The following is an 11,327-nucleotide window of genomic DNA, read 5'->3' as shown; positions in this document are numbered from 1 at the left end:
TGCTCCTCTGTCGCTGCTCCGCCTCCTCCTCCTCCTCCGCTGCTGCGGTCCATGCCTAGGCAGGGGAGCGGGGAAGGGGCGGCCAGGGCCCTCTTTCCTTCCTGCCCTCCACCTGGGCTCGAGCCTGCTTTTGCGAAGGGTTAGCGGGGAAGAATGAGCAGCATCCCTCCGCTGCCACCGGCTTCTTGCTGAACGCAGCGGAGGCACGGGGTAGCAGATGAGATGCTTCACGGAGCAGGGAAAGAGGGGCGGGCGGCAGGTGGCTGCCACCCGCCCCTCCTTCCCTGCTCCCTGTCAAACATCTCCTCCCCCCCGGGCTGCTCTTCCTCCCCCCCATGCGCTGTCCCCGCTTCTGTCTGCCTCTGACCCTGCACCGCGAGGGAAACGGTAGGCAGAGGGGTGGGAGGGAGGGATAGAGCGCGTGTGCGTGACGCCCGCTTGCTGCTGATCATCGGGGGGGGAGCGTAGGAGAGAAAAAAAGGGGGGAAAGCAGCCTCCTTCTCCTCGCCTTTCCCAACCCACCCAGAGCTGAGCCCGCCACACGCCGGGTGGGGGGAGGGGTTGGGATGCGGCGATGGGGTGGGGAACGGCGGCGGCGGGAACGCGCACTCGTATCTCAATCCCTCACGGTCCCTTCCCCTCTTCCCCTCGCGCCATTAATAGGAAGGCGAGGCGCGGAACAGCAGTTTGGAGGGGAAGCCGTTGAGGGAGAGAGAACCGCATTTCCCCCCCCCCCTGGCTCTGTGTGCATCCAGTCTCTGCGTCCAATCCGTGTCCGTGGGGCACATGCTCAGTAGCGCGGAAAACGGGACACACGGAATCTGGATGCAGAGACACAGGGACTTTATTATATAGGATAAACCTCAGCTACTTCAACTGCCAGCATTCCGTGTCTTGTGTGGGAGAAGCGCTAAACCTGACACTAGTCTGCTCTTTCTCTCTGGGCTGCGACTGAGGAAGGTCCCCATTGCAGTGATTCTGGGTAATGCAACTTAGGTCACACGCTACTTCATTGGTGCTCTTTAAGAAGGCCATTGCCAGCACATAGGTTAAGGGCTTAGATGCTTGGATTGGCTTCCCTTTTGCTACAGGATCATTTCAAGGTTCTTTATGAAGCCCTTCACAACATGGTTCCAGGACCGCCTTGTTCTTTATATCCTGGCCCAACCACTGAGATCTTTGGGGGGGGGGTCTCCTTTGACGGTCCCCCGTGGCTCATAACTACTAGAAGGCATGAATGCATTGTATTGGGCCCAAGCCTGTGGAATTCCCTCACCCCTGAGAATTAGGTCTTGCTGTTCCTGACTTTTTTGCTCCCACTGGCATTTCAAGATAGTGTTCAGTTTTATAATAAACGTTTAAAATGCCTAATAATAATAATTTACAATAAACACTTTAAATTGCCTAATAATGATGATAATGATAATAATAATAATTGTCAGGGGGTCTCCTTACAGAGAGCCCCCACCCATCATTTTCACCAGCTCATCACCCAGCGTCAGCACAAGTAGCGAGTCAGAGGGGAGGAATGAGGAAATGAGCGGAGTGGAGAGAGGGCTGTCGTATGCTACAGAGCCCTTGCACCGCTCTGAGGGAAAGCTAAAGGAGGAGGAGCTGAGACAGCCATCGGACACAGGGTGTCCGTGAGGCGCACTACTACCCGTAGGGCAAGGGGGCGGAATTTTAGGGTCCCCAGGCTCTTATGTTGGGCGAAGACCAGGAAGAAGCCGTTGCGAGGTTCTGATACGGACTGAGCAGTCATGTTTCCTGATACTCTTGCACTGTAAATAGCATGCACAATAAAACTCTGAAAGAAAAGACGGAGTGGAGCGTCTTTACTCATGAGTAGCCACAGCCTTCTCTGACAATAATAATACCCCAAGATTGTTTGTGCAAGGGAAGCCAACTGTGGGAGAAGTGTTCTTTCAAAGCTCTGAGATGCATGTTCTTGAGAATCAGTGCTCAATACCTACCAAAACCGTGCTGTTCTTCCAAGTATGTGGACAGGAAACCAACTTTGGTCTTGCCTTTCAGAAGTGTTTACGTTAAACTTCTTGAAAGCCCTTTCATGCTGTTGTTCTTTTGACTCCACATGCCGCTTACTGGAACCTGTCTGGCATTGCAGCACTTCCTTCTCTGGAAGTCATATGTCCTGTTTGTCCTTTAGTTAATTTGCAACAGACAAAAATATGAAGCTACACTTTGGAACAGCAAATATTTACCTCAGGATCTCACTCATTTGGAATTAATAACATTGCAACTTGATTTGCACGGGAGTCAGAAAAGTAAGAGAGAAGCTGTCCCATTGGTAAGATTTGCAAATCTAAATGCATTTTAAAAGAATATAATGGAAGGGAGGTCAATTGAAAGTGGTCACTAGTTAATTCACTGCTGTATTTTAAACACTGAGGGTTTGTGTGTGTTTTAGGGCAGTTCAAAAAGTATCTCCTACTTTTGAATGCCTTAAGGGAAAATGTGAATAGCTCCACAGGGATTCTCCTCTGTATTTTTGAACTTTTTTCTTGTTCCAAAAGCAATCCCTATAAGATTGTCTATAGTGGTGGCATTTCATTGGTAAATCCTTAAAATGTTTGGGATTAATGCCTTACATTACAAGCAACGATGGAACTGCACCATTTGCTTGGAATACCTAGCTGTACCAAAAATAGGAAGCTGCGATATACCATGTTAGGCTGTTTGTCCACCTAGCCCAGTGCTGTCTACTTTGACTGGCAGCAGCTCTCCAGGGTCTCAGGCAATGCTTTCTTAATGCTTGCCATGTGACTCTTTAAAACGTTCTCAGACTGGTATCCCTGCGTTGTTTACATTCGAGCTAAGCAATATTTAAAACCAAGCTCTTTTCTTATTCTGCATTCACACATCTCCTTCTTCCTCTGGGAGCCTTGAAGGAGGGAGACCCTGCTTTCTAACCCACATTATTTTGAATGTGCCTCTAAAACAGACCTAGTTCAGGTCTATTCCAAAGTGCACACCTAGAACACCCCATTTTTAATTTTTCATCTAATCAGAATGTCATTGTTTTACCTATTTGAGACTGGCATTGCAGGGGTCTTTTCATTCACATTCACATTGTTCAGCCTCAGACTAAGACTTAAAAACTTAGTCACTAAGTATTTAATTGAAGAATTAAGCTCAGCAAGTGGCTTGGGTGGCAGCATTTCTCTTAGTTTAACCAGCAGATTGCCGCAAGGATAAAATGTGGGGGAAGCCTATTTAATCTTAGGCTGTGTACTCACCATACACAGTTTGTTAAATGTGCTGGGAATTGTAGCTCTGTAATGGGTAAACTACAGTTCCCAGGATTCTTGGTTTGGGAATGTGCTCTAAATTTATAATGTGAATGCAGCCTTAGAGGAGCCTTTTCTGAATTTGGATGCTCAGAAGTTGTTGGACTCCAACTTCCATCATTCTCAGTTAGCATAGTCAATGGGCAAGGCTGATAGGAATTGGAGTCCACCAATATCTGGGAACCCCAGGTTAAGGAAGCCAATCTTGGAGAAAAGATTAGATATGAGTATGATGCATGGGATAAAATATACCCTCCAACATTTCTCTGATGAAAATAGGGATGTCCTATTCTGTTGTTGTTGTTGTTGTTGTTGTTGTTGTTGTTGTTGTTGTTGTTGTTATAATACCCTGCCCATCTGACTGAGTTGACCCAGGCACTCTGAGTGGCTTCCAACATATATAAAAACATAATAAAACATTAAACATTCCAAACCTCCCTCTACAGGACGGCCTTCAGATGGCTTCTAAAGGTTGTATAGTTACTTATCTCCTTGGCTCAGGCATTGCATAACTCCATACCCTCCAATGTTTCTCTGATGAAAATAGGGATGTCCTAAGGTAAAGCGGGACATTCTGGGATCAAATCAGAAACCAGGATGGCTTCTGTAAATCTGGGACTGTCCCTGGAAAATAGGGACACTTGGAGAGTCTGAAATATACTGTATGTCTACTGGCCTTTTGTTTGACTGCAAGAATAAAGCATTTTCATCCATTTCTCTGACCTATTATCATTTTATTCACCAGAAAGAAGTTCATTGCTGTACTCCAACATGAAATCTGCCTTTTTTCTTGTCTTATTTGAACTGTGGGCTGGCATGTGCTTATCAAATGAAACAGCTGGTGTTTCAGGGGTGGAGACAGAGCAGAGTCTCATCCTAAACCTCTGGCCTTTCAATGACACTGATAAACTATCCCTGCATAATACTGTGCCAGATCCATCTGGGGAAGAGTTTGTGCTGGAGTCCTCCATGCGCAACTTCACCGAAAAGAACACCAATTTTGGATTCAATCTCTACAGAAAAATAGCGCTGAAGCATGACAACAATGTGTTCTTTTCCCCATTGTCCTTGTCCTTCGCTTTGGCAGCCTTCTTGCTGGCTTCTGAAGGAGAGACGCACCAGCAAATGATTCAGACTCTAAACCTCCACCTTCTGGATGACAAAGAGAACCGGCTACCATCTTTGTTCCAGCAGCTAAGCGTCAGCCTCGCCAAGAACAAGGACTTCACTCTTTTGCAGGACAGCTTCTCTTTCGTCCAGAAAGGCTTCCAGATCAAAGACGTCTTCCGCAACTTGTCCAAGCGATACTTCGATATGGAGTTCCTGACGGTTGATTTCCACAACTCTACTCATGCCAAAACTGCCATCAACCAACATGTGAAACAAAAGACTAGAGGGAAAATCCCTAGCTTGTTTGATGCAGTCGATCACCAGGCTAGAATCATCCTGGTGAACTGCATTCTCTTTAAAGGTAACGATTATTGTGATCATAAATATCTTTGCTGTTTTTTGTTTCGTTTCTTAAGAGGTGAACAGAGATGTGGTTAACAGCTAGGTTTATGGAAGAGTCTTTCTGCCTGCCATTCTACATTACCAGCAAGACCAGACCCTCCAAGTGTCCCTATTTTCCAGGGACAGTACCGAATTTACAGAAGCCATCCTGGTTTCTTATTTGATCCCACAATGTCCTGCTTTTCCTTAGGACCTACCTATTTTCATTGGGGAAATGTTGGAGGGTATGGAATAGGATGTCCCCAGGGCTTTTTTTCAGCCAGAACTCACAAGGACTCAGTTCTGGCCCCTCTTAGGTGGGTGCCATTGCCATTCTAAGAGAATGAGGGAGGTGTTCAGGGTGAGTTCCAGCACTTCCTTTTCTAGAAAAATAGCAGTCAACATTTCTACTTTCACTGGAGAAATGTTGGAGGGCATGCAAGTCTTATCACCACAATCATTCCTTTTCTCTCATCTCTCTTGTTCCTTTATCGGCAGCCGAAGGGTCAGCTGCTTCTCATTAAGGGGCTCTAGGGACCAGCTGCCCATCCCTAGACTAGGGCTACTCCAGAGAAATCTATGTATCTGAAGCTAGCATTGTTGCCATAAATGCCCCCCAAAAGCAGTAACGAAATTTATAAAACAGGAGTGACCAGTCACCTCTCACCAATGTAGTGTAGCTATGTGAACCTTCGAACCACACTCAGGGTGAAGTTGGGTTCTGCTTGCAATCTGCTTGCAATCTTCCATGCAGGCAGTGGAAGTTGGAAAAGGAGCTCTCCCCCCCCCCCACCCCATGTATTTCAATGAATTTCAGGAAGTGAAAATAGGATTCTTAAAATGTGTGCATGTCCACTGCAGCTCTCCCTGCAGTTTTCAATGTAGGAGCTGGTCCTCTCATAAGAACATAACATAAAAATACAAGAGGGGTCCTGCAGGAACAGGCCCATGACCCATCTAAATGCAGCATGCTGGTCTCACAGTGGCCAAACAGAGGCCAACGGGAAGCCTGCAAGCAGGATGTGAGTGCAACAGCAGTTGTGATTCCCCGCAACTGGTATTCACAGGCATACAGTGAAGGCAGAATATTAGCTGTCATGACTGGTAGCTATTGATAGCCGTATCCTACATGAATGTCTCTAATCCTCTTTTAAAGCCATACAAGTTGGCGGTTGTCACTGTCTCTTGTGGGAGTGAATTCAAAGTTTAAAGATGTGCTGCTTGAAGATAAAGGTATAGGTAAAGGGACCCCTGACCATTAGGTCCAGTCGTGGATGACTCTAGGGTTGCGACGCTCATCTCGCTTTATTGGCCTAGGGAGCCAGCGTACAACTTCCAGGTCATGTGGCCAGCATGACTAAGCCACTTCTGGCAAACCAGAGCAGCACACGGAAACGCTGTTTACATTCCCGCCGAAGCGATACCTATTTATCTACTTGCACTTTGATGTGCTTTTGACCGAGCTGGGACCGAGCAACGGGAGCTCACCCCGTCATGGGGATTCGAACTGCCGACCTTCTCATCAGCAAGCCCTAGGCTCTGTGGTTTAACCCACAGCGCCACCCGTGTTGTGTCCCCACCCCGAAGATACTAAGGAGTTTTCCCCCACAAGATCAAGTGATGGCCATGAACTTACATGACTTTCAAAGAGGAAGCTGGTGGGTCTGGCACTAGTTCGGCATCCTGTTCTTACAGTGACCAGCCAGATGCCAATATCACTCTTCTCAGTTGTGATTCCCAGCAATTGGCATTCAGAAGTGCACTAGCTCCAGCCATGAGGTACAACATCGCCATCATGCCTTGTAGCCATTGAGAGCCTTTCTGCTCCATGAATTTGTCCTAATCCTCTTTCAAAGTCATCCAGGTTGGTGGTCATCAGCACATTTCTTGGGATGCCGTATAGATGCGGACCCACATGGTCTCGTTGCTATTGCAGAATTTCGCACAGCGGCAAAAATCAAGGCCGCCTGCGTCCTCCCTCAATTTCTGTCGACCCTTTTAATAAGTGGAGAAAAAGATTGCAAGGAATGTTCCCAGCCATTGGGTGTTGCTTGTCAGGAATATTTTCAAAGGGCTCCATGGCAACCCAAAAGACACTGCAATTAAATATCCCCTAATTTCTCTCTTCTATATTTTTAGCTCCTGTTCTGATTTTTCACTCCTTCACTAATTGTTGAGTTGCGATATAAAGTGTGCTGATGAGAGAAAAAGAAGCTAGAGCTATCTTGAGCACATGGAGGCTGCAGAAGCTCTATTGGCTTTGGTGGGCTTTAAGCAACCTAAAAATATGCAGGATGGCACCCCTTTTGTGACTGAAAGGGCAAGCCTGGGAGGTCTAGAAGGTGACTCGTAGAGAAGAAGAGAAACTATGTGGAGTGGGGAGGAGAAGATGTCATAGAATCATAGAATCGGAAGGGACCCTGAGGATCATCCAATCCAACCAATATGCAGTTGTCCCTTCTGGGGATCAAACCTGCAACTTATCAGCACCATGCTCTAATCAACTGAACTATCTAGCCAAATGTTCAGGGTGGATACAAACAAGAGTCTTTTGAAAGTGTTACGATAACCCAAAGGCCACATTCCTTTCTGGGCAATTTTCCAGGCAGGACCAGAGGCAAAAGTGGGAACAGTAATGAATGTAAACCTTATTTTTGTACAATAAGCTAGTTCCTGCACATGCACACACAAACCCCATCTCCATACTCCCCCCCCCCACATAAGCCTGAGGCATCATCACACTTCAAGGACACCTTTCATCCCGACAAAAATATGTATGAAGTATGGCCAACGGGGGCATGGCTTGGGAAGGAGGGCTATACACCAGGAACCCTATTAGAAAAGCAGTGATCAACCATGCCAAAGTTACACATGCTTTGAAATCCCATTCATTTCAGCGGAAGGGTTAAGCACATGCTGAAATGGCAATAAATGGGGACTTGGCTTTGTCTGGATTGTCCCTGAAGTTTCCTGCAGCTGATGTGGATTATGTCAGCGTTATAGAATAAATGGTTGTGTTTCTGTGATCTATTCTCAGGCAACTGGCTACACCCATTTCCTCCCAAGCACACAGAACTGGACACCTTCTATATTGACAATTACAGGACTGTCCAAGTGCCGATGATGTCCAAGACGGAGAGGGTTGCCATCACAGTCGATAAGAGCTTGAGCTGTGTTGTACTGAAGCTGCCATACAAAGGGAGCGCACACATGCTGATCGTCATACCTGAGAAGGGTGCTGATTCTATGTCCATTGAAGACCATTTAACAAATGAGCTGGTGGAGTCTTGGCTTAGGACCATGAATAGCAGGTACAGGAAATGTTGTGCTTTTTGTTGCTAAGATGCTAGATTGATGCAAGCTAGAATATTCAAAGGAGAAGGAAAGAAAGAGGGCAATGTACCTGAATAAGGAAGGAAAGGGGTTTAACTATGATGGGTCCCTGGAGCTTGTCACCTTTTCTGCAAAGACAAGTTCATTGCTTTTTCTTCTGGGAAATGATCAAGCACAGGAACACAAAAACAGGTGTGTGTGTGTAATTATACACACACACACACACACACACACACACACACACACACACCGTATATATATTCATTCCTGTATTTAGGCCCAAACTTCCTACACTATGCAGCGATGATGGGAACCATAGAAGTTACATTTCCCATGGCTCCTGACATCACAAATGAACACTTGTATGAACAAATGAACTACCATTAAGAGATTTTATATGTCTGTCAAAGCCCGCATTCTCTGAATGATATAGTTGACTCTCCTACACAGGGGTTACATTCTGGGGATAGTGCATAAAGCCAAAATTGTGTATAGTCAAAACACTCCCTGCGCCTCTGAACACCTTCCTAAGGCCACCAAACACTCTCCTTATACCTCAAAATGCTCTCCCAAGTTGAGCGCAATGGGGGGGGCGATGTCACCCCCTCCCGTGCCCATCATCTTTTTTTAATTATTCACTCAAGTTAAATGTGTATAAGTTGCGAGTCAACTGGATCAGCAGATATGCCAAGTCTTTTATATGATATACTATTATACACATTGACAGTCTTTTAGATGATATATTTATTATACACATTGAATGTGCAGTCTCCAAGAGAAGAATATGCACACTGACCAAGCAACACTAATTGCTTTGCATATTCCCTGAGTTCATTCAGAGAGTATGCAGACTGAGATGGCACTAAACAAAATCCCTTGCTTGTAGAGCCTCCGTATGTCCGGATTTCCCTGGACACAGCCGAGAAACAGGCTTGAAAATGGAGTCCAGGGGGATTTCTGTGAATCGGCAAAATGTCTGGGAAAACCTGGACCTATGGCAAGCAGGGTTTTATTTTATTTTTTAAAAAAACTTCAACAAACCCAGAAAAGCCCATTAAAAGCTCAACAACATCAGCGGAAAAAACACACAACTGAGCAACTTTGACTCCCTACCTCACCCCCACAAATGAAAGCTCAACAACTTTTGTCCAGATTTTCACTTTGGGGAATATGGGAACCGTACCTGTTTGTCAATGTTCATTTATGCCCATTCTTCATAGCTGTCCAATCAATGTGCACAATGAGCAGTTTTTTATGCATATTCTCCATTCAACTTACATTCGTCACCAAATATTGTTTATTTGCATTACAGGAAAATGGACATTTACTTTCCAAAGTTCAAGCTAGACCAGAAATACCACATGCATCAATTGCTTCAAGATCTGGGAATTAAAGATCTTTTCTCCAATGAAGCAGACCTCAGCCACCTCACAAATGAGAGAGATGTAAAAGTATCCCAGGTAAGCGTGACCACTTTTCCTGCATAGAACTGCATGCTATCCCATTTCACAAGGCACAACTGCCCCAACGTTGAGATCCAGGCACATGGCTGTGTGCCATTTGTTCAGTATCAGTGTGCTGGGAAGAAGATTGGCATTGCCAGATTAGACAACGCTGATCACCCATTTAAAGCAATCAAAAGTGACGGTGCTTAGATTGCTTTGGTGGTGTGCACGTATCTCTGACCTACCCAATAACTTGCAGACTCCCGTGCTGGATTTGAGGCGTTTTCGCTTTTGCAGGACCCAATCCCAAAGAGTCCTCTGTGTGCAGAAAGTTGTTGCAGTTGTGTGGATAACCACCTTTGCTGGAATGGGACAACATGACTGCAATTAACATAGGTTTTTTTATATATTAATTGCAGTGATGGAGCAGCCTTGAGAGACCAAGAGAGGGTGCAGTTTAAGCAGAAGTTTGGTACCTTCTCTCTTTGCCATGGTGCTGGCAAAAATCACCTTTCTGAACTTGCTATCTCAGCCTTTGCCAACCTGATGCCCTCAGTCTAGATGTTCTGTAGTCCAACCCCCCAAAAGTGAGGGAAGCATGTTGGCAACGGTTGTGCTATTTGAAGCTGCTTCAACGATGGCTGGAGTCCTGTTCTCATATAAATCTCTGACTCCCATGAGGGTTACCCAGCATAGCGCCCTCCAGATATTGGACTACAACTCCCATCAGCTCCAGATAACAATGGCCAATGGAGATCAGTGTTGCATGAAATGCAGGCCGCTTTACTATGAAACCTCATCCATTTCCAACATTCTTAGGTTCTCCAAAGAGCAGCTATTGAAGTGGATGAGTGGGGGACCGAAGCTGTAGCTGCCAGTGGGTCAGAAATCATGGCATACTCGCTGCCGCCAGTCATCCGGGTGAATCGGCCGTTCCTTTTTATGATCTATGAAACGAGCATAAATGCATTGCTGTTCCTTGGCAGAGTTATCGACCCTACAGAGCTGTGAATAAAAGCCACACATTTCTATTTGGTCCATCTTCTTTTAGTGGTCCTTTATGGGTCAGGCATGCCTCTTTTCAAACTGTGTTCATTGCATTTCCTCTTCCAGAAAAAAAAGCTGGTGTTTGGAACCACAGCACATGGGGAAGAGATCAGCTTTTTCCTCCCTACTAATAGTTCAATTGGAGACAGCTGCTCTTTGCCCCTAAAGGTGATGTTTGCAACTCCACTAGCATCCAGTCTGCCAGCTCTCTCATTAATAGATGATGATAATAATAATAATAATAATAATAATAATAATAATAATAATAATAATAAATTTATTTATTTATACCCTGCCCATCTGACTGGGTTTCCCCAGCCACTCTGGGTGGCTCCCAACAGAATAATAAAACAGAATAAAACATTAAACATTAAAAACTTCCCTAAACAGGGCTGCCTTCAGATGTCTTCTAAAAGTCAGATAGTTGTTTATTTCCTTGACATCTGGTGGGAGGGCGTTCTACAGGACGGGCACCACCAGCGAGAAGGCCCTATGCCTGGTTCCCTGTAACCTCCCTTCTTAAAGTGAGGGAACCACCAGAAGGCCTCCGGAGCTGGACTTGAACAATGGGAGTGGAGACACTCCTTCAGGTATACTGGGCCAAGGCTGTTTAGGGCTTTAAAGGTGAGCACCAACACTCTCACAAAATACTGTGGCCATTGTTCTTCTACCTAGGTTCACATGCTCTCCAGCCAGATGAGGG

At 45.8% G+C, this 11,327-nt stretch overlaps 1 protein-coding gene across 2 annotated transcripts; it reads left to right on the top strand.

The window, feature by feature from the left end:
- The first annotated feature begins 2,129 nt into the window (after window positions 1-2,129).
- Window positions 2,130-10,608, top strand: SERPINA10 (serpin family A member 10). Of its 2 annotated transcripts, none has more exons than XM_035106759.3 (5): window positions 2,130-2,308; window positions 4,054-4,779; window positions 7,837-8,110; window positions 9,445-9,592; window positions 10,397-10,608. In XM_035106759.3, the coding sequence occupies exons 2-5, from the start codon at window positions 4,080-4,082 to the stop codon at window positions 10,586-10,588; spliced, it is 1,314 nt and encodes a 437-aa protein (XP_034962650.1). In that variant the 5' UTR covers window positions 2,130-2,308; window positions 4,054-4,079; the 3' UTR covers window positions 10,589-10,608. The 2 variants fall into 2 exon arrangements, with proteins under 2 accessions (XP_034962650.1, XP_088529045.1); XM_088672919.1 differs by having other exon boundaries at window positions 2,186-2,285.
- Window positions 10,609-11,327: the final 719 nt, after the last annotated feature.

The sequence above is a fragment of the Zootoca vivipara genome, chromosome 1, assembly GCF_965207765.1.
Source record: "Zootoca vivipara chromosome 1, rZooViv2.hap1.1, whole genome shotgun sequence".
Taxonomy (NCBI): domain Eukaryota; kingdom Metazoa; phylum Chordata; class Lepidosauria; order Squamata; family Lacertidae; genus Zootoca; species Zootoca vivipara.
The sequence above is the reverse complement of the archived record's forward strand: the minus strand, read 5'-3'. Positions and strand labels throughout refer to the sequence as shown.